The sequence below is a fragment of the Python bivittatus genome, unplaced genomic scaffold (assembly GCF_059951505.1).
Source record: "Python bivittatus isolate LINGU-HERP-01145 unplaced genomic scaffold, Pbiv_v1 ctg000490_np1212, whole genome shotgun sequence".
Taxonomy (NCBI): domain Eukaryota; kingdom Metazoa; phylum Chordata; class Lepidosauria; order Squamata; family Pythonidae; genus Python; species Python bivittatus.
The window spans coordinates 57,377-83,694 of NW_028277077.1; the positions used below are offsets into that span (position 1 = coordinate 57,377).

The following is a 26,318-nucleotide window of genomic DNA, read 5'->3' on the forward strand; positions in this document are numbered from 1 at the left end:
CATCCGCGCAAGACAGCTGGCGGTGGGGCGACAGGGTGGGACATCCATCCATCCATCCATCCATCCATCCATCCATCCATCCATCCATCCATCCATCCATCCATCCATCCATCCATCCATCCATCCATCCATCCATCCATCCATTCGCGCAGGACAGCTGGCGGTGGGGCGACAGGGTGGGACAGCCCCTGGCTCTCCAGGCTCAGTCACTGACGGCTTCTTGCAACCTTCCTGGCGACGCCCAGCGCCCCGCCCGCCCCGTTCCTCCCTACCTGCAAGCCCGCCCCACTCCGTGGGGGAGCCAGCTAGTGGCACTACGACTCCCAGAATTCCTGCCGGGCCGGCGCGCTGGCGGGACTGCTGGGAGTAGTAGTTTCCCACCCCGCCGGAGCGCCGCCCCCTCCGGGGGAGGGGAGGAGGGGAGGGGGCGTGGCCCGCGAGCCCGCAGCCCCTGAAAGCCGCCGGCGCGGCGCGCGGGCAGGTAGACGCGGTCATGAGCGGCTTCGTGGGCGACCTGAGCGCCAAGCAGGAGGCGGCGCTGGCCAAGGTGAGCGGGGCGGCCGCCCCCCCGGCAGAGAGGTGCCCCCCCCGATTGCGCCCGTCCCTCGCCTGCCCGCTCGGCGGCCGCGCACGGACCTCTTGCCCCGCCGCCCGGACGCGCACCCCGGCGCCGCGCACCCGCAGCCGGCCCGCGCCCTCGAGCGAGCGGAGCGGAGCGCTGGGCTGGGCTGGCCCGGCCCGGCGGGGCTGCAGCGGGGCCCCCCTCCGCCCCCCCCGCGGGCTTCCAAGGGACAGCCTCGCAAGGAGCCGCCGCCGCCGCCGCCGCCGCCTTGCGCGTCTCGCCTCCGGGCAGCGTTCCCCAGCCGGCTCCTTCGCGTGCAAGTTTGCACTCGCCTCTCGGGAGACCGAGCCCTCGGCGCGGTGGCTGTCCGTCTTGCGCCCTACCTTGCGGGGTCGTTGGGCGGAAGCGCGGGAGGGGTGAAGCGGGGTCACGGGCTGGTCTGCGGGCAGCGGAGAAGCGCTCCGAGCAGCTCGGGGTCCCTCTCGGGAGAGTGGTAAGCCCCGTTGCGCTCAGCCGCTGTGGGTGATGGCGGTTGTAGTGGCAGGAGGGACGGGGGTCGTTCGCCCGGCGGGCAGCTGACGGCAAGGCCGGGAAAGGTCCTCGGCTCCAGGCGCGATTGCCGAGGGCAGGGCGAGGAAGCCGCATCGCCTTTCTGCACCTCCGGAGGGGCAGACGAAGCCGCGTCAAAGGCGCTCCGTGGCGCGGATTCTTGCGATTCTTGGCAGCGACATACCTGCGATGGGACCCTCTCCAAATCCCTCCAAGAGGGTCTTTTATTTTATTTTATTTTATTTGAAGTCAGTTGGGGGAGCACAGCGTCTGGCGGCAGAAGGGTGCCCTCTCCGCGCAGCGCCATGCTCACCTCTGCGCAGGGTCCGGTTAGCCGTGCCCAAGGCAGGGTTGAGCCCGGACGCGTCTGCGTCTTCGGCGCGCATCTCAGCCCGTTCCCTTCCCTGTAAACTAAGGCGATCCTTTTCCTTCCTGTATCCAATTGGGAGTTCCTTGGGGGGCATCTTTGCTTCCCGTTGCAAATGCAGAAGCGCAAGGATTCTCAAAGGGCCCTTTGGGGATTTTAAAAATGGATAAGCAGATTTATGTCTGCTCACCAAGGGAATCTGCTTAACGTGTTGAAACGAGCTCCCTTATTTGTGGTTTATAACCACCAGTACATGGCTCAGCGTGTGGTGCGAACCCTCTCTGTTGTGGTTAATTCAGTAAACCAGTTAAGCGAATCCTGCTTTAGAATAAGTGTGAACGTTTCCGTATTTTGATTTAGTAGACCTGGCTATTGTAAAGGAAGTCTGATTCTTTTTCTTTTTAAAAGAATTGTGGGCTTTCTGGTGACATGTGCTGGAAGCATTTGGGAAAATCACTGGCATTTCTTTATCCCAAAGCGTTGCTTGAATTCACACAGGGAGCTAAGACTGAAGACGGGTGTTGTATCTATAGTTTAGGATAAATTACCTGGCGAAATACGCATCTCTCTTATGGCACGGTGTGATATGGACAGAGACAGATATCTTTGGGAAGACTTCTGCTTTCAGGCAGGTCCCTGTAGCAGAGAATGGGCATTCCCCGGAAAATTTTATTGATTGTATTATTTGATCTGTATTCTGTGCTTCCTTCAGGACCTCACAGAGGTGTGCATTGCACTCCTTTTCCAATTTTATTCCCAGAACAATAACCCTGAGAGATAACCTGGGCTGAAACAGGGTGACTCGCTCATAGTCTCCCATCCATTTTCACAGGAAGAGAAAGTTTCTTAAGTGAAAATTACGCGCACTGGATTTTTTTCTCTTTCTCTGGCCTCCAGTTTGTTTCTGGCCTGAGAAAAATGCTCTTTTTAAGAGAAAAGGCTTTTTTGTTTCCTTTGCATGCCCTGCATGCAATTTGCATGCAATTTCCTTGCATGCACTGAACCACGAGCAAGAGAGGAACAGAAGTAAAGAGTAACACGGTGGGCCAGAGCTTGTTTTTGTAGAAGCTGCTTTTTCAGCACCTGTTTCTTCCCTTTTTTAAAGGTTGAATTTCTAATTTTTTATTCTTATTAAGTGTGTTTGGTACTAGGATAAAAAAAGGGGGTTAATTTTTAAAAAGATGTTCTAGTTTATTAGTTGTGAAAAAGCCCTTTTTAAAGCTCACGGGCCCTTTGGGCGAAATGTTGGAATGATGATGAAAACCCTCAAAGAAGGTGCAAACACCCCATCAGGGGAGCCCCCCCGCAAAATTTGACAGGCCCCCCTGGGTGCACTATATGAAGGAACGCTGAGCATGTTTCCTTTAACAGCTGGGGGTGGGGTGGGGTGGTGAAGATGAGCCAAGGGGTTTTTGAGATCATCTCAGCTCCTGATGACTATCTGGACAAAAGCAGACAATATTACGGAAGTTATGGCTTCCCAATATGTTTTTTTCAATTTCCCAGTCTAACCTTAACCCTGACCCTAACCCTGGGATTTTCCATGCTATGTAAATAGGATATTGTTAAGTGCCCCCCAACGCTAATCAAGGGTGCCCTTTGCTTCCCAGCCTCTCAGCGGCTGGCAGTTTGATTTGACTTTATTTAATGTTCCTTCCATTGTGAGATATAAATGAACTATATACCATCAAAGAAAAATCAGGATGGCCTGGTCCGGCACCTAAATCCCACCACTGTTTTTTATTTTGGCTCATCCCAAGAAAGCATTAAGTGGCTTGAACAAGAAACGAAAGATTCCAGCTGGAGTGTAATCACCACCCCCATATTTTTCTTTTTCCTTTTCTATAGTTCCGTGAGAATATCCAAGATGTCTTACCAAGTCTCCCCGTCCAGGATGACTACTATTTGTTGAAGTGGCTTCGAGGTAAGAAGGAAAACCGTAACGTGTTTGTAGTAAGCCTGGATGCATTTCCTGTAGCCAGGGGTTAGCTTCTGTCCAAGGCCACAGGGTTTGGTCATGCCTGGAAAATTTGGCGGTGGCAAGCGACGCTCCCTTTGCAAGGATGACCCATTAAGTGGCAAAGCAGGGCCGCTTAATGAAGTGATTCAACACTTAGGGAAAACCGGTGCAAGATGTTTGCTGGAAATGCAGTAATGAGGTTGGAGCATTGTTCTGTATTTGGTGGCAATGTTACAAAGCTGAACAATTCTAGAAGACAATTTATCACAGAAGGAAAACAAATCTTAAAGGAGGAATTCTCTTTTCTGCCCACTGTTTTTCTGTTAGACATCACTAAATGTTAGTGGTTCGGAGTTTATGTTACATGTACAGGTAGTCCTCGTTTAGTGACCACATTGGGACCCACAACTTGGTGGTTAAGTGAAGCGGTCGCTAAGTGAAACCATGACTGTGCTTATGATCTTGCTTCAGCTTTCCTTTGCTTTACAGACCTGCAAAGGTGGTAAATGCAAGGACTGGTCGTAGAGTTATTTTTCATCGCTGTTGTAATTGCCCCTCTAAACAAGACAGTCGCTAATAAAAATCAAATAAACACATACATTCTACAAAGTATATAGAGTTAGCTTTATATATGATAACAGCTGCCAGAATAGTATATGCCCCATATAGGAAATCCCATATAATTCTCTCTTTAGGAGGATAACTGGAGGTTTGTAGAGAAAGATGATCATAAAATTACAAAAGGACCAACTGGCGTGGCTCAAGAGCAAGATTATACAAGAATAAAAGTTAAAGTGCAAAAAACACTGTGGGGCTTCATCTGGGACTTCTGTGCCAGCATCGATAGATTTTGGTTAATTCAACAGGTCACTTATAACCGCAACGTGGTGCAAAATTCCGAGTCTGGGCTCTGGATACGGAGTGTTCTGCCCCCCGTGAGAAAACACGTTTGTGAAAGAGGTTGCCACGGCTGTGGTCAAAGCCCAGGGCCTGTTTTCCACGCATCTTTTCTTGTTCAACCCTTTAGCACAAAGAGATCAGTGTGCAAGGTCTGTTACTTCCACGTATCACGCGGTCACCCTTTTTGAAAACAGGGAAAAAAAATAAAAAATGAAATATTTCACATTTTTAGAAATGGCACGGCCTTTCTAAATACATCTGATCGAATAGAGCACTCTTTTAAATTGTCTGTTTTGTGATAAAAACAACACATAGGAAAAGGAGAATCCAGAAGAAGAGGAGTGTGGGTGTGTATATGTGTGTTATGTTCATATAGAGCTTTGTTTCCTATTTAAAGTTGTATTTGAGCACAGCTTTCCCCGACACCCCCCCCCCCGTAAGTATATTGGATTCCAGCCCCTGTAATTGCTAATCAACCAAATTCCCATCCAAAATACCTGGAGGGTACCAGATTAGGGAGCACAGTGTTATCTGTGAACCCAGTCAATTATGGCTTACTCTGTAAACTAAGTTAAGCAAACCAGGCTTTTGTGTGATATGTAACGCCAGACAGCAGGTTGACGTTTCCATGACCTCACTAACACTGGAAGTGGAGAAGCTAGTCGAGAGTTTCTCCACCTTGGCAGCTTCCAGATGGGTGAACTCCAACTCCCAGAATTCCCCAGCCAGCCATCAGCTAGCCAGTGATTGGAATTCACACATCCTGCTAGGCCATAAACCATTGTTTGGCTGAGTTCAGGGACCATAATAAGCCAGACCAACTGCACAAGAACTTAACTATACAAGCCCCACCACTGCAGATTTTCTCCAGGGAGAAAGGTCTATCATTCTAGGTGTGAACTCACCAGTGTGTGTGGGTGAGCTATAGAAAGGTTTCCTCCACCACCCTTATTTTCTTGGCACCCACAGAATTGCCAACTGCTGGCACCCACGTTGACTGCGATGTGAGTCCTTCAGATTCTTCAAGCTGTCTGTCAGCTAGGTCTTCCTCTTGACCCCATGTCTGGGTATTGCAGAGAATAAAGCTTCTGCGGAGGGGTCTTCAGCCGCTCATAGAAGGTTGCAGGCCAGGAGGGTGGGTGAGTGGGAGAAGACCAGGCTTGAGAACGTCCAGATCATGCTAAAGCTGGGTGGAGGTTACTGTCGGTGGTTTGCAATCTAGAGGAGGATGCTGGGATGAAGCGGGAGAGAAAATGTGGTAACTCCTATCCCAGCAAGAATTTATAACCTGTTATAAAAAGGTCAGCGGTAACCCTTATCCCAGCAAGAATCTATAACCTGTTATAAAAAGGTTTTGAGGGAACACAGCAGGTGAGGGTCTGGTTTGCACTTGGATGGAAGGTTGGAGAAACAGAGAAGTCAAAGACTCATCTCAGAAGAACGCCCCGGCAAGTCATTTCTGTACTTTTGTAGAGACATTTACCTGGATGTGTCCTGAAATCAGGTGGCTCCTGGTAGCCCCTTTTCACCCCACCCATTTTATTAAAAGGCAGACAGGTTCACAGGTCCCTTTTCTACATTGCTGAGTAGTCCAGAACCTTAGCACGGTTGGTCCATCCAGCTCTCACACAGACGGTCCGGTTCAGTTTCTTTTAATTGTAGGAGGAAAGGCACGGCAGTCCACGGTATCCAAAAATCAGAAGGAGTCCAGCAGCACCTTTTTGGGAAAAACACTTATGCCTTTCAATAAAAGTGGTCAGGTGGAAAAGGGGCTACCAGACTTCTCCTGATGTTTGCACCCCATAGAATGGCACAGCTCTTCTCCTACCATGGATGTGTCAGAAGGTGTTCAACTGACTTGAAGAACGTGCCTTTGAGAACAGTGGCCTTTGGACGTGATTCTGGGCTGCAATCTAGGGTTGGTTAGTTTCAGTTAGCACATGAGCCAAGAGAGTGTGGTTTTTAAATCAAGGTTATGCCATTGTGCAAGATGCTGGCTTAAAAAAGGCAAGAGATGAGTAATATGAAAGGTCAGGTTTCCTTCAGGTCCAGCTCAGTTCTTGGTGGACACATCTGTATGGCTTCCTTCCCTGAATTCCTCCAGGATTTCAGCCACAACTACGGAGACCCATTTCCTTCCTAAGGGCCGCCAAGATGAACTTGGTGAAGGAAGGAATGAACAGCCTTTATTATAAACCCAGACCGAAGAAGGAAAAAAGACCACAGTAAAACATTGCATTAGCATTAACGGTGGCAATGAGAGCAGGGCAGGGTTGACCCAGGATGTAACAAACCTTAGCCATGGCTTAGGGACACAGAATTGTCGTTGTGGTCTAATAGGTAATGCCAGTAAAATAAGTCAAATTGCTCTGGGAATTCGGAGGAGACGGAGATCAACTGCAAACGAGGGTCTCTCCAGAATTGGCAACACAACAAGACGTGGGTTGTCGCTTCTTCTGTGGTTCACGATGCTACCCTGGTTCAGCAACCGGGATTTCCCTGCATTTGCCTTCCGGTGCTGCCGTGGAAGAGCATTAAAGTGAGCCAAGGAGAAGGTCAACCGCCTTCTGCGAGTGAAAGTGGCAATTGATTGCTCTCTTAAGCATGGACCCAAATCTAGTTGTCTTGCTTGATTAATGGAAGAACCAACCCTACTGAAAGATGCGGGTGCAGCGTCAGAGCATTCCCACCATTGGTGCCTGTGGGAGGGTAGTGTGAAATTTGATTCCTAACCGGCATGATCTTGTTCCAGCCCGGTGTTTTGACCTGCAGAAATCGGAAGCTATGCTCAGGAAGGTAAGAGGCAGCTTTCTCTCCCATTATTTTTTATAAACACAGGACAAGGCTGGGTTTGCACCCTCCCATTCGCCTGGATCTGTTTTTTGGTCCACACAACACATTGAACCATGAACTAACCCAAACAGGCTGCTTCATCCTGCATGCTAAGCTGTCAGTGAACTAGCGGAGGTCCATCCTAAGCAAGCTGAGCAGTTTGGCAACTGGAGTAGAATTGCTCTTTAAGTGACTTGCCTAAGCCTTTGTGCAAACTGAGCCCAATCAGTAGAAGAGTGCAAAAATGCTTGTGGAAGTGCAAGTGTGTGTGTGTGTGTGTGTGTGTTTGTGTGTGCATGCATGCGTGCGTGCAAAGAGAGGGAGTATTAAGAGATAAAAGTTAATTAGAGGTATAGATACGCATTGGAAGGGCAGGTTCTAAATTTTGGGAGCAGTAAACAAAAGTTTGGGATCTAAAACTGTGGTATTATGGTGAAGAATGAATCCAGTAAAGTGATCAGGAAGCAGCAGGATCATCGGCGGGGGCGTGACACACGCAAAAAGGGGTGGGGCTTCGGTTGCCCGACCACCACCTTGACTTTTTTTTTATATAGTATAAATTTTTATTATTACATAATAGACAGATTTGACTTCCAGTATCCTAACAGTAAAAACAAATAGATACGTAAATAAGCTGCTATTTCCATTCTACTTCTTAAATTGTTAAACAGCAAAGTAATTTTTTTTTATTAGCATTCTTTGGGGAATTTATCGAGGGTTCAGTCCCGTTTTCTCATCCAGTGTTCATATTCCATCCAATCTTCTTTATATTTCTCCAAAGTCTTATCTTTAATCCAGGCTGTTATCTTTGCCATTTGCTTGAAGTGGTTCAATTTCTTCTTCCATTGTAGTTCCCAATTCTCAATCTTCTCAGACTTCCAACGTTGAGCAATAATCATTCTTGCGGCTGCTGTTGCATACATGATACAGTTCCATGACTTTTTCTTAATTTTTTAATCAAGCATCCCCAACAAATAATATTCTGGCTTTTTAACAAAGTTCATTCCAATCATCTTTTCTATATGTTTATGTATAATATCCCATAATTTTTTCATTTCCTTACAGCTCCACCACATGTGAAAAAAGGAGGCACCCTTCTCCCCACATTTCCAACATTTAACCTCTATTTTTTTATACATTTTTCCCAATTTACCTGGGGTCAGGTACCACCTGTACATCATTTTGTAACTATTTTCTCTTATATCATGACATACTGTAAATTTTATATCTTTTCCCCACCATCTTTCCCACCTTTCCATCATAATATTATGTCCTAAATCCTGTGCCCATTTGATCATACAATGTTTTACATTTTCTTCCTCTGTTTTCCATAACAACAAAATTCTATATACTTTTGACATAATTTTCTCCTCACTTTTAACAACTTTTTCAAATTCCGATTCCTCTTTTTGAAATCCTTCTTTTAAATCTTGCTGGAAGACCGCATTCCATTGATGGTATTTAAACCAATCTATTTGTAATTCCCCCTGTGCTTTCATTTTATAATTCCCATTGTATTTCATCAAAATATCTCTATATTTCAACATGTGGTATCTAAATTTTTCATACAACCAGATTGAATTTCTTTGGGGGACAGCCACATTGGTGTTTTAACTTCTAGTCTATCTTTGTATTTTTTCCAAACTCTAAAAATACTCTGTCTTGGGATATTCTTTAAAAATACTTGATGTTTTTTTTCTTTTCCATACCAAAGGTATGCGTGCCAACCATAAATTTTATTAAAGCCCTCCAAATCTAATTTCCTTGCATCCTTCAGTAAAATCCAATCTTTAATCCAAGTAAGAGAAGCTGATTCATAATACACTTGCAAATCTGGGAGACCAAATCCTCCTCTTTCTTTTAAATCAATCAAATGTATATAACTAATTCTTGGTTTTTTATTATCCCATATAAACTTCAAAATATCTCTTTTCCATTCTATAAAAAATTTTTCATTCCTTATAATTGGTATTGTTTGAAATAAAAAATTCATTTTAGGCAATAAGTTCATCTTCACTAATGCCATTCTTCCTAATAAACTTAATTTCAGTCTACTCCATTCAATAATATCCTGTTTTATTTCCCTCCACTTTTTCATATAATTTTCTTCAAAAAGAGATTTATTTGTGGAGGTTAAATTTATTCCTAAATATTTTGTTTTCTTAACTATTTTAATCTTCAGTATTTCTTCCAATTCCTCTATTTCTTCTTTTGAGATGTTCTTTGTAATTACATCCGTTTTATCTTTATTAATAACAAAACCTGCCACTTGACCAAATTTCTTAATTTCTTCCAGTAAGTTTTTGGCAGTATCTATTGGGTTGTCCAAAATACATACCACATCATCGGCATATGCTCTCAACTTACATTCTTGTTTCTCAATTTTCAATCCTTTTATATTTTCATTATCTCTAATTTTTTGACATAAAATTTCCAAAACTGTAATAAAAATTGATGGAGATAAAGGGCAACCTTGTCTGGTTCCTTTTTGTATAACTATATTCTGAGTCAATTGTCCATTTATAATTAGTTTTGCAGTTTGTTCACTATAAATTGTTTCCAACGCTCTTTCAAACTTAGCTCCTACTCCTCTTTTTTTCATAACTAATTTCATAAAACTCCAAGATATGTTGTCAAATGCTTTTTCAGCGTCAAGGAAGAGCAAAGCCAATTTTTGATGATGATGATATTCATAATACTCAATAACATTTAATACCGTTCTTACATTATCAGCTAAATGTCTATTGGGCAAAAATCCTGATTGATCTACATGTATATAATTTTTTAACTGATTTTTTAATCTTCTTGCCAGAATTGCAGCAAATAGTTTATAAACACAGTTCAACAAAGAGATCGGTCTATAATTTTTCACTAATGTTAAGTCTCGAGCCGGTTTTGGAATTACAGTAATATTCGCTCCCTTCCAAGATTCTGGCCTCCCTTCTTCCAGAATTCTTCCAGAATCTTTTGAATCTGTTCTTCATTTTGTATCATATTGTCTTTATGCTGAATTCTTAATATCATGTTTCTCCTTTGCTTTTCCCTTACTTGCCATGATAAAAGTTTACTTGGTTTATTTCCCATTTCAAAACTCTTCTGTTTCATATATATTATTTTTCTCCCAATTTCTTCTGCGTGGATAGACATAATCTCTTTTCTTATATAATCCATTTTTATAATATATTCCTTTGATTTCCCCTTTTTTCTCATTAACTTTTCTACTTGGTCCAGTTCTTTATATAATTCTTCTTTTTTCTTTTTATCCCTGTTTATTTTAGCTTTTATCTGAATCCACTGTCCTCTCCAAACCGCTTTAACTGCATCCCAAATTATAGCAATATGTGGTTCTTCTTTTAAGTTTAATTCGAAGTAACTTTTTATCTTTTCCTTAAATTGGTTAACCACCTTTTCATCTTTCAATAAAAAATTGTCCAATCTCCACCTTTTTAATCCAATTCTGTTAGTTTTCACATTCCAATTAATCAAAATAGGATTGTGATCAGAATAAACCCTTGGGAGTACTTCCATCTTCTTAACCCTAAAGAACAACTCTGGAGATATCCATATCATATTGATTCTACTATAAGAATCATTAGGTATTGAATAAAATGTAAATTTTTTGGCCTCTCCATATTTACTTCTCCAAGTGTCCATTAGTTTAAACATATCTATCATGTCAAAGAAACTCTTTGGTAATGTCCTCACATATTTCCTTTGTTTCTTTCCAGTATCTCGATCTAAATTTTTTGAAACAATTCCATTGAAGTCTCCCAAGATTATAAATTGTTTATTAGCTAATTCCCACATCTTACTCAGCAGATTTTTATAAAATTCCTCTTGTTTTTCTTGTGGTGCATATACTCCAATAACAGTTATAAAATCCACCCCAATTCTCACTTCTACCATCATTATTCTTCCTTCTTTATCTGACCAAATTAGTTTAGAATCATATCTTTCATTCACATATATTACTACTCCTTTCTTCTTCTTACTATCAGATGTAATATATTCTTTTCCTAATTTCTTCTTTAATAAGAGTCTTCTATCTACTTTTTTAATATGAGTTTCCTGTAAACAAATTATATCTAATTTTTTCTTTTTCAGATTATGAAATACTCTTTTCCTTTTCACTACTGAATTAAGATCTTTAGCATTTTCAGAATATAGCTTCATTGTCATTGTTATGATTATACTGTATATCCTCTTCCTCTAATCCTACTATTGGGTCTCCTATTTCTCCATCTTTTTTCATATCTTCTTCTTCTTCTGGATCCCCATCAATCAAATCACGTTCATATCTCTTCCAAAAGAATTCCCTTTCAGTTTCCGTTTTTATTATTTGCCTTTTACCTTTAAAAATAAATGACAGTCCTTGTGGAATCTCCCATCTAAACTGAATATTATTCCTTCCCAAGGCCTGGACAATATAATTAAATTCTTTTCGTTTCCTCAACATTCTTTGTGGGATTTCCTTCAACAAGCGAATTATATTTCCTTCAATCTTTAATGGATTTTCAAAATTCAGTTTAAAAATTTTATCTTTAAAGGATTTAATAGTCACTATCAGCATAACATCTCTTGGTATTTTATTCTTCCTTGCGTATAATGAATTTACTCTATAAGTTTTATCAGTCAGGAATGTTAACTCTTCTTCATCCATATTTAGCCATTTTGCCAAGCTACGTTTCATAAATTTCTTTACATCTTCTCCTTCTGCTTGTTCTGGTGTATTCCTTAATCTTATCATATTTTCCTTTTGTCTATATTCAAGCCTGTCCATCTGTTGAGCCATTTTTTCATTCTATTCCACATTTTGATTTGATACCTTTTCTACCTTCTCTACTCTATTTTTTACTTCTCCCTGTTCTGTTCTTATTGTTTCTACTTCTTTATCCACCATTTCTAATCTCTTTTCAATTCCATCAAATCTTCCTCCCATTTTCTCAAAGTTTTTCTCAATTTCATTTTCCAATGTTGTAATACACTCGTCGGTGTTCTGTATCATTTTCATTCAATTTTTCGTCATTTCCATTGTTATAACGTCCTCTCCTGGCTGCCCTTCTCTTCCTGCTTTAGAATCGCTCCTTTTTTCCTCTGGGCCTGTCGCCATTAGGACTTCACCACTTCTCGTCTCCAGATTACTTTTACGGTGTTAGTTGAGTATTCACTTTCTCACACGCTTCTTGAAATTGTAATTGTGATTCAGAGTCTCTGTGTTTTTCCTCCCTCACGTCTATTCGTAGACACTAGACGGTGCTATTGTACAGGCAACTCTCTGCAGTCATATAATTTTACTTACTATCGGCTTGTGACTTGATCCCCCAGTTACTCACAGTATTTCACTTTCCCCAAGCTTTATACACCAGCTCCAACGGTAAGTTCTTACTGTTGTTGACTCCTCAAGGTCTTCAAACTTCTAATCTCCTTCCACCGGGGTGGAGGATAAGCAGAGTCGTTGCTCAAGTTTAAATTTCTTGAGCTTTCCTCAGACGCCGGGAGCTTCGGCTGGGCGTTTCAAGGTCATTTCCCCTCTTTTTCGGCAGGGCGCTTGCTCAGCCTGGCTTTCCTTCCACCCACCACGATTCTCGTGTGGTGGAGTCGGGGTTTATTTTTATTTATTTATTTATTTATCTATCTATCTATTTTCCAAATTTGTATGTCGCCCATCTCCCCCATTGGGTGACTCTGGGCGGCTCACAATCATAATAAAAAACACAGGACTCTCCAGACATAGTCAAATCTATAAATAGTTAAAAACATATATAAAAATGGCCTAAAAACCTCCTATAATTTGGCCCTAAAAAACCTGTAAGATGCTGGGGGGGGGGACAACCCCTCACCCCACCAGCCATCTCCATAGGTGCGGGCCCCCCGCCGGCCCCCAGGCCTCCTGGCAGAGCCAGGATTTGATCTCTTTCCTGAAGGCCACGAGGGAGGGGGCACACCGCACCTCAGGCGGCAAGATGTTCCATAGGGCGGGCGCTACAGCTTAATGTAGTTTAATGAAGTTAAATTAATTAAATTAATTAAAATTTAAATTTAATTAAATTAATTAAATTAAGTTAAATTAATTAATTAAACTGTAGGGCGCTACAGTTTAATGAAGAGAAACCCCCCCCCCATAGCGCCTTCGGTCGCCTCCCACGGAGACGTCGTCCGGCCCGGCTGACTTCACCACCGGAAGCGGTTTTGTCACAAGATTCAGTGCCCGCCATCTTGACTCTTTTAACTCCCGCTGAGTACATCCGCAGCAGGCGAGTCGCTCTGACGCTGTGATGGAATGGAAGTATGAAGGCCAGACTCAGGGAGAAAAACGTTTCCTTTCATCTCCTGAGGGGCGAGGGAGAGAGAAGAGGATGAGGCTGGCACCTCCCTGAGGAATTCACACTGTTGTGGCTGGAGGACTTTGGGAACTGGGGTTTTAGTCTGGGAAGATTCTTGCTAGAAGTTGTAGCTAATAAACAGCTGAACTGAATTAGCACTGTCTCCTGGAGTTCCTTAGGCTAGGCCTGACATCAATCTGTTTAGTCTGGGAAGATTGATGTCAGGCCTAGCCCAAGGAACTCCAGGAGACAGTGCTAATTCAGTCCAGCTATGTTTATTAGCTACAACCTCTAGCAAGAATCTTCCCAGACGGAAACCCCAGCACCCAAGTCATGCCAGCCACAACACTGTGAATTCCTCAGGGAGGTGCCAGCCTCATCCTCTTCTCTCTCCCTCGCCCCTCAGGAGACGAAAGGAAACGTTTTTCTCCCTGAGTCTGGCCTTCATACTTCCATTCCATCACAGACCCCTAATAAAAGCCACCCACTTTCCCAGCAATTAAGGACACCACCTTACTTTTAGCTTCTCAGAATATGTGAATTTCTTCCTTGCAAGAGCGCTCCTTATATCAAAAGCAAAAAACACTTCCAGCAGAGTTGATTTCCGAACGATGAATTTGTTGATGTTTTGGCGAGGGTCCCTTCAGCGATCTTATCTGGGTGCCCTTTTCAAAATAAAGTCGGGCAACCTTGTCCAAGGACTGCTTTCTAGATGTGTGTCACTATAACCGTGTTTCTCAACCTTGGCAGCTTGAAGGTGTGTGGACTTCAACTCCCAGACTCACCTTCAATAACAAATAAATGTTTAAGGCACTCAGGATAGTTCGCTTCGAACAGGGGAAGAAGCTGGAAGGGTGGAGAAAGAATCGAACCATAGAAAATTGCAAAAGTTTATAGCCGTGTTTCTCAACCGTTGCCACTTTAAGATAGGTGGCTGGGGAATTCTGGGAGTTGAAGTCCACACACCTTCAAGCTCCATCATCCTGACTGGAGAGAGGGGGAGTTGTACTTGGTACACCGAGATAGGAAAGCAGTTCTAGATTTCAAGGGAATCTCTACAATTTCTCACGTTTCTGGGGGTTGATTAGCTATTTCCTGAATTGAACGTGGCTTTGCTTTTGTTTAGCGCTCACGAGAAACCAATGGAGGTGTCAGTTCGGGTGCCAGACAAGGAGTGGGAGATGCAGGTTCTAACCTACCATCACCGTGGAGGGTCCCTGGGGGCCTCTGAGCCGTCCCTCCCTCTCAGCCTATCCTCCCTTGGCAGAAGAGGGCCACCTGAGGTCCTGCATGAAAGGCAGGATATAAATCTAATCAATAAAGTGAATAAACATGGCAGAAGATTGGGAAAAAACGTTCTACTGGGGGTAGAGAGGAAGGAAGATGACCTTGATGGAGATAGGCAGGAACCGTTTCCTAGGCAAAAGGGGATGAAGCACTTTTAAGGCCAGAAGATCCAGAGAACTTTTGGAAGTGGCTCAGAGAATCACCTCCCTAATTCACGGTAGTATAAGAGGGGGAAGGAGGACCAGCACAATCAGACTTGCGAGATTCTGCTATTGTAGCCCATCTCCATCACAGTAGTTTTAGCCTTCCTGCGAAGTTGAATTCCTGGTCTGGTCTACGTGGTGGGGCCGACATAGGATTTCCCTCTCTCACCGCTTTGTGGTTTGTTCTCTCTTGTTTCTCGGTGAACAGCACGTTGAGTACCGCAAGCATATGGATGCCGAACACATTAAAGAATGGAAGGCCCCAGAGGTGAGTCTCAGGTGATCTCAGGTGATGGCGGTTCCTCCCACTCTCAGCTGTCTCTCTCCTTCAATGGTGCCCAGTCTTGGTTGCTTCAAAAATGTTGCGAAAGGAATGGTGCCATCACGTTTACGGGGTCAGGTATCTTTAATTGGGCATTAAGTTGGCCCTGTCCACCGCTTGGAGGCTGGCCCGTCTGACCTGACCGTGTGGTTCTTGTAGGTTATCCTGAAGTACATGGCTGGAGGAACATGTGGGTTTGATCGAGAAGGCTGCCCTGTTCGGTATGAGATCGTTGGGGCCCTTGATCCCAAAGGGATCCTCTTCTCTGCTTCAAAGCAGGATCTGCTCAAGTATAACATCCAGGTGTGCGAGACATTGCGGGAAATATGCCAGGAACAGAGTGAAAAAGTAAGTCAGGGCGTGTGCAGAGTCAGCAGACTGGGCCAGATGGCACGATCCAGAAGTTCTGACTTTTTTTCAGGCTGTGGAACCTGTTCATTGTAAAATAAAATAAAATAAAAAATAATTCTAGAGCCCCTGATCAAAAGGCAAAGCGTGGGTGATAGAAAAGGGGCTGCTGATGTTCCTATTTACATCATTGCTTTAATTTTTCTCCCCATCTCTCTCTCTTCCCCCCACTCCCCTTTTCTCAAGCTGGGGAAAACAGTTGAAGCTGCTGTGATGATTTATGATTTTGAAGGGCTGGGTTTGAGGCATCTCTGGAAGCCAGCCGTTGACGTCTACAGAGAGGTGAGATGGGCAAAGAGGCTTGCGGGTCGTGCACTGAGAATTTCCCCCCTTGTTTGACCTAGAGTTGTGTTTTTGACCTTGGCAAGTTTAAGACGTGTGGACTTCTTTAAGACGTAAATTCTGGGAGTTGAAGTCCACCTATCTTAAAGTGGCAACGGCTGAGAAACACGGCTATAAAGTTTTGCAGTTTTCTTTTGTTTGATTCTTTCTGCATCCTTCCAGCTTCTTGCCATGTTCGAAGCGAACTATCCTGAGTGCCTTAAACATTTATTTGTTATTAAAGGTGAGTCTCAATCCCTCTCTGTGGGGGCATGTATTTTTTTGTTTTTTATTTTTTGGGGGGGAAAGACATCCCCTTACCCCTTGACTTACTGCTGATTTGTTTTTCCTGCCGACAATACAGCACCAAAACTGTTCCCTGTAGCTTACAACCTGGTGAAGCACCTTCTGAGTGAAGATACTCGCAAGAAGTTAATTGTCTTGGGAGGTAGGGGGCATTGTTGTGAATCTTTGATTTCTAGCAGGAAAAAAAGGGTTGGTCAAGCGCAGCCCAGAACAAAAGGGAAGGCAAAACCAATTAAACACGCAGCTGTTACCAAAATTCTCCTTCTTTTTGGACTGGAGATGCAAAACTCCTTCAATGTGATGCCAGACGTCCCTTTTGATAGATCCACATTTCCTCCTGATCAGCTGATTCAAAGGTCCCTTTGTGTATTCCCAAACTTCTGAATTTTTTTAGGTGTGTTTTGGTTCTTCATTATGATTTTGTAAATGTTCAAAGTTTCATTGAGGCATGCGGTTTAATTAAACATGCTAAATTATATTTAACACAGAGTTGGGTCCTGACCTTCTGGTTCAGTCCCATCCATGTTGGAGTTTTCTCTGAGTTTCTGCCGTCCTTCTGAAATTGGATGCAAATCGAACACATGATCTGTTCTATGCAGGGTTGACCTGATGGCTGCGTTCACACACACGTGCTTTAACCTGGTTACTGAGTTTGTTTCTGCATGTAAATAACCGAGAGTCCACATTCCTTCCATTACTGCAAATCATCAGAGATCTAACAGGCTCCACATGTTCTTTTATTTTGTATTTATTTTAATTCATTTACTTTAATGTTTGAGGTGTGCCTTTTTCGTTTACAGCTCTTTTATGTTCAATATATTTCAATTTTATTTTGTTGAAAAACACCTAGGCTTCTAGCCCACAGACTCGTGGAGGTTTTAAAGAAATTATTATTAATTTATTAGGGCCGGTAGACAACCGGGCTGTGCAACGCTCCAGTGCAATTCCAGGAAGGGGGTTTGGAGCACACAACAGCCACGAACGAGTATCTATTGAAAACAGTGTCCTTCTTACTTCTCCCTAGCAAATTGGAAAGAAGACTTACACAAATATATTGACCCTGCAGAGATCCCCGTGTTATATGGGGGAACCCTCACGGACCCTGATGGAAACCCCAAATGTGAGACCAAGGTATGGATATTTGTCAGGCGCTTAAGACCAGAAATTTTTGCAAAATTAGCCCCCAGCAGTTAGAAAGTGTGGCTGCCAAAATCACCATTTACAGAATGAATGAAAGAGCAAGAAAGCACCAAAACCAGCTGGAGAGGCATAGAAGCAGCTGGAGAAATAGGCAATCCTTGGATTTACTCACGCTAAACCAGGGTTTGTTGAGTAAGTGCCAGTGGCGGGATTCAAGCAACACACAAAGCCATAAACATGGTTTTTCCAGCTACAGTATCCACACAGAAATACGCCACACACAAGGCCACCGAAGGGGTTGTGTGCAGTCTTAGCCCGGCAGACCTGGCTGTCGTGGCTCAGAAACCCTGTGGTTTGGGGCTGAACGAGTTGTGTAAATCCAGCCAGTTGAGGTTCGTTCGTGAAACCATGGTTGAACAAACCCTTCTGGAATGTGACACGTAAGGGACATCAGGAGAACGAAGAGATGGGCCAGTGTTTTTCAGACTTGGCAACTTTCAGGTGTATGGACTTCAACTCCCAGAATTCCTGGCTGGTTGCTTCTAGGCTTGCTTCTGGCTGTTCATGATCTCCGTTTTACAGATAAACTACCGTGGTGATATCCCCAAAAAGTACTACGTGTGGAATCAGCTGAAGCAACAGTATGAGCATTCGGTCATCGTGAACCGGGGCTCTACCCAGCAGCTGGAATACGAAATCCTCTTTCCCGGCTGCGTCTTGAGGTAGGTCAGGGTGGACCTCAGCAGCGTGGGGAGAAGAGGAAGGAGGGTGTAGAGCTGGTGGTCTTCCACCCGAGCTTCCACACCTTCCACACCTGCGAGGTAGGCTGGCTCAGAAATGTCAGTTCAGCAGCACCCAGGGAACCCCAGGGTTGACCAGGTTCTGACCCCGTGATTCTTCTACAGGTATTCCTCGCTATCCGACCACAATAGGGACCGGAATTTAGGTCGCTAAGAGATTTGGTCGTTAAGCAAATCGGAGCTGATTTTACATCGTTGTTACAAGGGTTGTTAAGCGAATTCAGCTTCCCTAATGGGCGTGTTTTGCTGGAATTTGCTTAACGGCCACGTGATTTGCTTAACGACCATGTGACTCGCTTAATGACCATTGTAAAAAAGGTCGCAAATTGCGATCGCGTGACCGCAGGGGTCATAAAGCATTTTTCCCAAGGCTGTCATAACTCTGGACCATCGTTAAATGAAGAGTTGTTAAGCAAGGACTACCTGTACCAGCGTTCTGACCGTGGCTTCAGGGGCACCTCACGTTTTGCATTTCAAGCTTTCCCCTTAAGTGGCAAGCCAGGACAGGTAGCATGGGACAAAGAAGTGGGCAGGTGAGAAGCAAAGCCAAATTTCGCCTAGACCTTTCCCATGGTTCGCGTCTGAGTTTGAAGTCTCTGCTCTTTTTTGTTTTCCATCGTTTCCTTGTTTTTAAACATTTTTAACAATTTGTAAACCACCCAATTTGTTTTGCGTGGTTTCCTTGTTTTTAACAATTTGTAAACCACCCAGAGTTGCTGGGAGTTGGATGGCAGATGCATTGAATACATGAGTATTTATTTATTAAATTTGGTTCCTTTTCGGGGCTGCGAAGACAAAATGAAATGTCGTTAATGCGATCACTTGGTGACTAGCTTGAAACGACACGCTTAGTTTGCTGGCTTTAAGCACTTGGGGGTTCACCCATCATATCCCCTGTGACTGGCTCAGTGGGATGGGAGTCCTGCAAAGGGGTCAGTCGAGCCTATTATTTAACTCTGAAGTTATTAAATTTGGCCATAAGCCATCCCGGTCTTGCAGTGGGTTAGACGAACCCCACCCCGTCAGCCTTGGTTTGGGAACACCAAAACGCAGTCAAGGGACGCCAAGCGCTTCATCAAGAGGGCGGGTCGCGGCCTCAGGGTCCCCAGGCGGAGACTTTGGACCAGGCTAAGGTGGCTGTGTGCTGCCAGCAGATCGCCTGGCTTAGCAATGCCCGGGATAAATGTGTCTTCAGAACAGGGGCCTGAATCCCAAAGCAACCAAACGGGGTGGATTTTTACCATCCGCTAAGCTACCCACAGTGATCAAGCATTGTGAGTTTTGCAAACACATTTGCTAAGTTTAACTGACCCGATGCCACCCAGAGTTGTCTGCTCCGGGCACAAGAGAGGGCAGACGATTTCCACACTACCCTTATCCCATTCTCACAAGTGCTCTGGTGTGTTTCTCCAGGAGCTGCCTTCGCACAACCCACTAAACCTTGTTTAACAAACGGGAGTGGCTGGGTTCACAGGACAGGCAATCCCCAAATAAACCATCTGGTGGTGGAAGGGGGAGGCATGGTTCCCCCCCCCCTCCAAATGAGAAAGCGGCTGGTTCCCATAGCACAAGCAATTCAGCCCCACTTTAGCCTAACCTACCCGGTGGAACAAACCCAGCCAGCTGGGGTGACAGACATTCCCCCCATTTTGCTCTCTTAGGTCTACATGGAGGGGTCGTTCTCACAAACACCCGTTTGCAATCGTTCCTGCATTTTAGGAGTAGGAATCTGAATGCCTGAACGCTCTTCCCTGCTTTAGAAAAATGCTTGTGGGTTTGTCTTCTGCCCTGAATTCAAGGTGGCAGTTCATGTCGGACGGGGCCGATATAGGCTTTGGCGTCTACCTGAAGACCAAAGTGGGGGCACGCCAGCACGCCGGGGAGATGACCGAGGTGTACCCCAACCAGCGCTACAACGCCCACCTGGTCCCCGAAGACGGCAGCCTCACCTGCGCGGATGCCGGCATCTGTGAGTGGCCTCGGCCGGCTCCTTTCCCTTTCCCTTTTCCTGCTCCTGCGGATTTCATATTTAATGTTCTTCCTTGTATTTCTATCGGGGTGTCTTATCTTTGTCTATTCATTTAAAAGATTGTATGGCTGCTGTCACAGGCGCCCCCAGGTCCGGCTTATGGCCACTCACTCGCACCCTCCCAGCCTGTTGGGCCGGGCGGATCCCGTAAGCCCCCCTTGCTGTCCAAAGCGCTTTCGCCACTTTGGGGGAGCCGGGCTAGCCGATGGTTCGGGGTTTGGGCAACGCTGGGAATTGCTGAACGGAGCTTTTCAGTTTTTTCAGGGTTTCCCAGAGAGCAGGCGAGACACGCAGCCCTGGTCAACAGCTGGGAAAGAATGATTATAAATAATTATTATAAGTAAAGTAATAATTAGGGACACGCACGGATCACGTCCAACCGAGCACTGAGGCAGAAGCGGTTCTTTGGAATACACGGAGAGCCAGTGAATTTAGAGTAACGGCAACACTTTTCTGCTTACGATGTGCACTTGCTCTTTCTCACACACACACTCATCACGCTTACCCACGTCCTTCTCCAGTAGGCGGGTCGTTTGTGGACCCCTAGGATCGTCCCCTCGGCCCCTGGGGATCGATATGGGCCAGTTTGGGGAACCCGGGCTAGTCTACGGTTCAGGGGTTGGGCAACGCCGGGAATTGCTGAGTGGGGTCCCTGGGAAAGGGCACGGTCTCCAGCTGCTGAGCAGGGCCGGTGGTCCTGGGTGACAACGGTCTCTCTCTTCTGCCCGCGCAGACGTCCTTCGCTTTGACAATACCTACAGCTACCTCCACGCCAAGAAGATCAGCTACACGGTGGAGGTCTTGCTCCCGGATAAGAAATCGGAGCAGAAGATCCAGGAGTTGGAGGAGCTCCAGATTAACCACGCCTGATGAAGACGGCGTCCCCAGGGGCCTCTCCGCTGCCCTCCCCGCCCCCCGGGAGTGGCAGGGGTGGGCACCATCCTCAGAGGTCCTCTCTGGGGGCGAATTCATGCTTTGGCAGTCAGTGGGGTGCAGGAGGTTCCAAAGACGCTTGCCTCAAGGCGGCGGGTCACGAATCGGTTCCTTCCGGCCCTGTGGGCTTACGAAAGGGCACCCGTGCCTCCCCACCGCCCGTCGGTGCGGGACGCAGGAGGGCATCGTAGTCAAGCTTGTGCGGGAATCGGCTGCCTACTCTCTAGTTTAGGGCTACGGGAGAGGATGGGGCTGCCTTGCCTCTTTGCGGGTGGGTGCTTTGGACCCTGGGGGTAATCGTGGGATTGAGGACAGCCCCCCGGTCCTCACAAAGGGGAGGCCATTGAGACCGAGCGTTGGCTTCCACCGGGGGCCTCCCAGGTCCAAAGACAGTAGGGTTCTCTGTCCTTGGCAGAGGTATACTGTGCCTGTATCGGGAGGCTCTGCTTCAAAAGTCACTGAAAGACCCGTCCTAGATCCATTTTAATCCCCTTCCCTGGGATTAAACTGGGCAAGCTTCTGGTTGGGAAGTAGAAGCAAAATCTGTCCTTGCTCAGCTTGAAGGCAGCCAGCAGCGCTGCACGTTGATCCTCCTGTTCTGGCGATGCCAAAGACCACCGTCTCTCAAACCACCCTTGCAATGTGCAAGCAGAAACTGCGCCAGGAAATGAGGGGCCTGGGGGTCCCCCACCATGCTATGCTGCTCACCGACTGCCTTAAACGGTCACCTCAATTCCTGCCTGCCTTAGTTCCTTTGCTGCTTCTGGGACTTTGACAGGACTGGCAGCCACCGGCCCCAACAGGACTCTTTGTACAAAATCCTACCCGAGATTGACAGACGTATCTTTGCTGTGGGTCATTCTGTCCTTTGCACAACGGGACATTTTCCACCCCACACTCCGGACTTGGGGAGGTCACGGAACAGTTAAGAGGGGATTCATCTCCCTTACCTGCTCCCGTCCTTGGAACTTCTCTGCTGGATATTTTGAGCGCTTGGCCAGAAGTGGGCACCGGGGCCAGCCGGTGCCCTCACCCAAAGGACACGCATTTGCTTTTCTTCCAGGTGGGGAGGGGCCACCCAAAAGCCGCTATGCCCTTTGGTTTCCTCTGCAGCCCTCACAAATAATTTTTTAAATTTTATTTTTGAAAGAACGTTAAGAGACCAGAAGGAAGAAAGAAGAAAAAAGCAACAGAGGGATTTACAAACTGTAAAAATTAGATAATGAATTTACAAAATGGTAAGCAAAAAATAAAACATTCCTCGGGTCTAATAATATTAGGATGGTACATCTTTCACTTTTTAAGTTGATGCTGACAATGAGTATTTGTAATTAATCTTCCTGTTGAGACTGCCTGGCTACATTTGGCAGAGTTCATTAGAAAATTTTGCACAGGGATTCATGATTCCTTTAATTCAAGCTGTTTTATATCAAGCTGTTTTATCTAGCCCTTCTGCCCAAGTGAATTCCCAACCACATAAAAATAATACTGTTGCAATTCTCAAGACGCAGCACAAAAGGAAAACTGCACAGGAAGGAAGAGGAAAAGCAAGCAAACCCAGGCCTCAATTCTATTTTATCCCAGTCGAGATTTTTAAACCGGCTTGAAAAGTGGTTTATCCTGAGAGGTGGTTTTAAATAATCTGTGTGCTATGGTGGGTACAGCCAGCTCCAGAAGACCCAGAAGAGAGATGGGCATGTCTTAAACGATCGGAATAAAAGGACTAAACTGCAGCCACAGCTGGAGAACAGTGGTGTTTTTGCACAGGCTTCTCCAGGATTGTTTTTTGCAGAATGCCCTCCCCCGCTAAGCTATTCTGTATAACCATCCCCACAGAGCAAAAATGAAAAGAAAACGAAAATGAAACCTAAGAACAATTTTAAAAAGAGCTGAATATAATTGTATAAGTGTACTATATACAGTATACGTGGTCTTGAGGAGAAATACAAGCCATATTCGATATTTCTCTCCAAAATGACTACCGTACAGGGAAAGAGAATGTAATTAAGAAAAAAAAAATCAAGGGAGCTAATAAATGGTGAGCAAATAGGTCTGAGTTTGTCCTGCACTATAGAGAATTGTGGAACTGCTGTCTTAAATTTTTGGCAGAGTTTTCTCACATTTTACATACGAGTCGCTTGTTCTAGGATGGAATTTTGAACGTTCACACCAACCTCCGTACTTGGGACCCACAGAACCCCCTTCGCCATGCTTTCCATAGGTCTTTCTAACGGCTATCCCTTCTTTTTCAGACCTCCGCTCTTAACCAGTCCCTTCCGTCCATCCATCTCTCTCTTCTCTCCTTCCTTCCTTCCTTCCTTCCACCCACCCACCTCTCTCCTTTCTTCTCCCTCCTTCCTTCCTTTTTCAGATCTCCACTGTTAACCAGTCCTGCCTGCCTGCCTCCTTCCTCCCTTCCTTCCTTCCGTCCATCTCCCTTCCGTCTCCTTCCTTCTCTCTCCTTCCATCTGTCCGCCTGTCCGTCCATCCATCTCTCCCCTTCCTGCCTGCCTGCCTCCATCTGGTAGCCCCTCTTCCGGCCAACCAATTGCATTAAAAGGCACAAGGTTTCATGACCTGCAGCTCGCTTCATCCGATGCCCGGAGTGGCTGGACCGAAAGGGGATTTACTGAGGAGTGGGGGGAAGGAGAGAAGGCCGTTATACGCATGTGCAGGTTGCCTGTTCAGGTTACCAGTGAACAGTCCTGATGGGCTAAAACCCCCTGGGAGGGTTTGTCGGGACCTTCCGAGGTTGCCCGAAACCTTTTGCGGCTTGTGGGCTCAGCAATCTCTCGCTCCCTCGTGCTGGAGGAGTTTTCCCCCGTTAGCTCCTCTGCGTCTGACGAAGCGAGCTGCAGTTCGGAAGCTTTTGCTGTTTAACCAGGTGGGTCGGCCTGAAACGCTGCGGGAAGAGTCCTTCCTGCTTCTCTAGCCTAGCCCGGCGTTCCTCCCACCGCGTCTTCGTTGCAAGCGGCCGCAACGAGGAAGCTACAAAGAGGGCTGCAAATGTCCAGCACACCACTGGGTGACAGCAAAGAGGGACCGAAAACCATATTCCTTGCTCCATCTAGCAATCGCTCCAATTCCTGCCGTCCCGAAATGAAAAAAAAAGAAGATGCTTGGTCGGTTGCTGGTGTAGATAGCCACAAAAGGGGCAGGCAGATAGAAATCAGAACTCTTTATTTACTGTACTGTATTTATTTAAATTTATTAGCCCCCCAACTCCTGCGGACTCTGGGCGGCGTACAAAACTAGGAAAAAAACATAAAAACAGCTAAAAGCATCAAATCAGACAGACGCCCAAGACTAAAATGATTTTCCATGTCATGCTACGCTACACTTGTGGAAGAAATTGCAATTGGTTTTGTTCACATAGCATACAAAACCGTAAACCCTGATTTACAAGCCCCAGGGGTGCAATTCACGTAACATGTGAAGCCGTGATCAAATGCCGTGGCTTAATGCATCCTGTGAGCCCAGGTCAAGTCTAATTGTGGCTTTCCTATTTAAAAAAAACACAAATATTAAAAAGAAAAAATTCACTGTTTTGCCATGAAAACTACCTCTGTCCACATAGTAAAGTCTTTGCTCTTATTTTACTCGATGATCATCGAAAAAATTCGATGATCCACTTGTTTGTTCTCTTGGCTGTCCAGGGTGTTCTCAGGAGTCTTCTCCAACACCAAAGTTCAGAAGTGTCAATGCTCTTCCTCTCCTGGTTCTTCAAAGTCCAACTTTCGCTTCCATGGAGAGCCACCAAGAAGACCATGGCCTGCAGCATTCTGATCTTTGTAGGTATAGACCCATGGTGGCATCTGAGTATCTTTTCCAAGGCCTTCGCGGCTGCTCTACTGAGTACTCGTCGGTGGCGTATTTCTTGGCTGCTTGTTCCTTTACTGTGGATGGTTGAGCCTAACAGGCAGAAGCTCTCCACCACTTTGATAAGTCCGCCCAAAATTATTCTAAAGGTAGAACAATCCCAGACCTGTCTCAGGAACAAGCCGATCCTTTCCCATTAGTTCTCTGAAAGAAGGACCAGTTTGGCCACCCTGATATAAAAGCGCGTGGTACTGGAGAAGGAGCCCTGCCCCAAGGAAATTACAATCAACACGACATGCCTGAAGCCATAGGTAAGCATCAGTGAGCTGGCTTCTCTTCCGGTTCGTTCCCAGAAGATCCGTATCTTTCGGAACACACAATCTGGTGTTGCTACCTGTGTGATTGCACTTAGGGAGCGATACACCCACTGTAACAAAGAAAACAGGATCTCAAAGGATTGCAGGAAAATCAGTATTTTCCCCAGTCCGTGCACAGCAGCTCTGCCTCCAATCAGAGCTACATTGCTGAAGCTGCTTCATCGTTTCTTCTACAGGATACTCAGCAAATGCTGTAATTTAGAGTCCGTTCGGGCTTTACCCCAAAGCCTCAGAATTTCCCAAATACCACCTTAATAGACACGTGGTTTCAAGCAAAGCTGCTTTTTGCAAGCTAAATGTTGTGAGGTCAAACATTATTAATTTTGTCAATTGTTTTGACCATTCCCTTGTTATAGTTCTCAATGCTCCAATAATTATGGGGAACGCTTTTGCTGGTTTATTCCACAATCTCTTTGGTCAGTTTTCAGTTTTATTTTTTAATCATTTGCAATCTTCTCCAGTTCCTTTTAAGCCACTCTAGTGACATGTGGCATTGCTCTGTCTCTAAGTAAAAACTACTTTTCTTCAATGACTGGGATGTGAGTTTATGTTTTTTGTTTATCATGGTCATTCAGGAGCACTTAATTCCCCATTATTTAGGGGCGTCAAATCCGTATTTTTTGCATAAATGCCCATGTATTTTCCCCGCCCAATCCTACCTGGCATTCTCATTCGTCTGGAGATCGTGCTACACCTACCGATTAGATGGCCCACGATCTCATCTTTCTCTTTGCAAATTCTATATTTGCTGCTGTTGCTACTAGCCAGGGGTCCCACAATGGCTGGGACGCCAGTTGAGTCCTATTGATGAACAACTGGCCGTTGTTAAGTGTCTGGCCTGACACTTACGGAAGGAGCTTAAACTGGTTAGCACCATGAT

The 26,318-nt window shown here is 45.5% G+C and overlaps 1 protein-coding gene across 2 annotated transcripts; it reads left to right on the forward strand.

The window, feature by feature from the left end:
• The first annotated feature begins 463 nt into the window (after positions 1–463).
• On the forward strand, positions 464–23,040 carry LOC103050686 (SEC14-like protein 2). Of its 2 annotated transcripts, XM_088147277.1 has the most exons (12): positions 464–547; positions 3,327–3,402; positions 7,091–7,134; positions 15,192–15,251; positions 15,465–15,653; positions 15,900–15,995; positions 16,218–16,278; positions 16,399–16,482; positions 17,365–17,471; positions 18,063–18,202; positions 20,080–20,249; positions 21,043–23,040. In XM_088147277.1, exons 1-12 carry the CDS (start codon positions 494–496, stop codon positions 21,177–21,179), a joined length of 1,218 nt encoding a protein of 405 aa, XP_088003403.1. In that variant the 5' UTR covers positions 464–493; the 3' UTR covers positions 21,180–23,040. The 2 variants fall into 2 exon arrangements, with proteins under 2 accessions (XP_088003403.1, XP_088003404.1); XM_088147278.1 differs by lacking the exon at positions 16,399–16,482.
• The last annotated feature ends 3,278 nt before the right edge of the window (positions 23,041–26,318 follow it).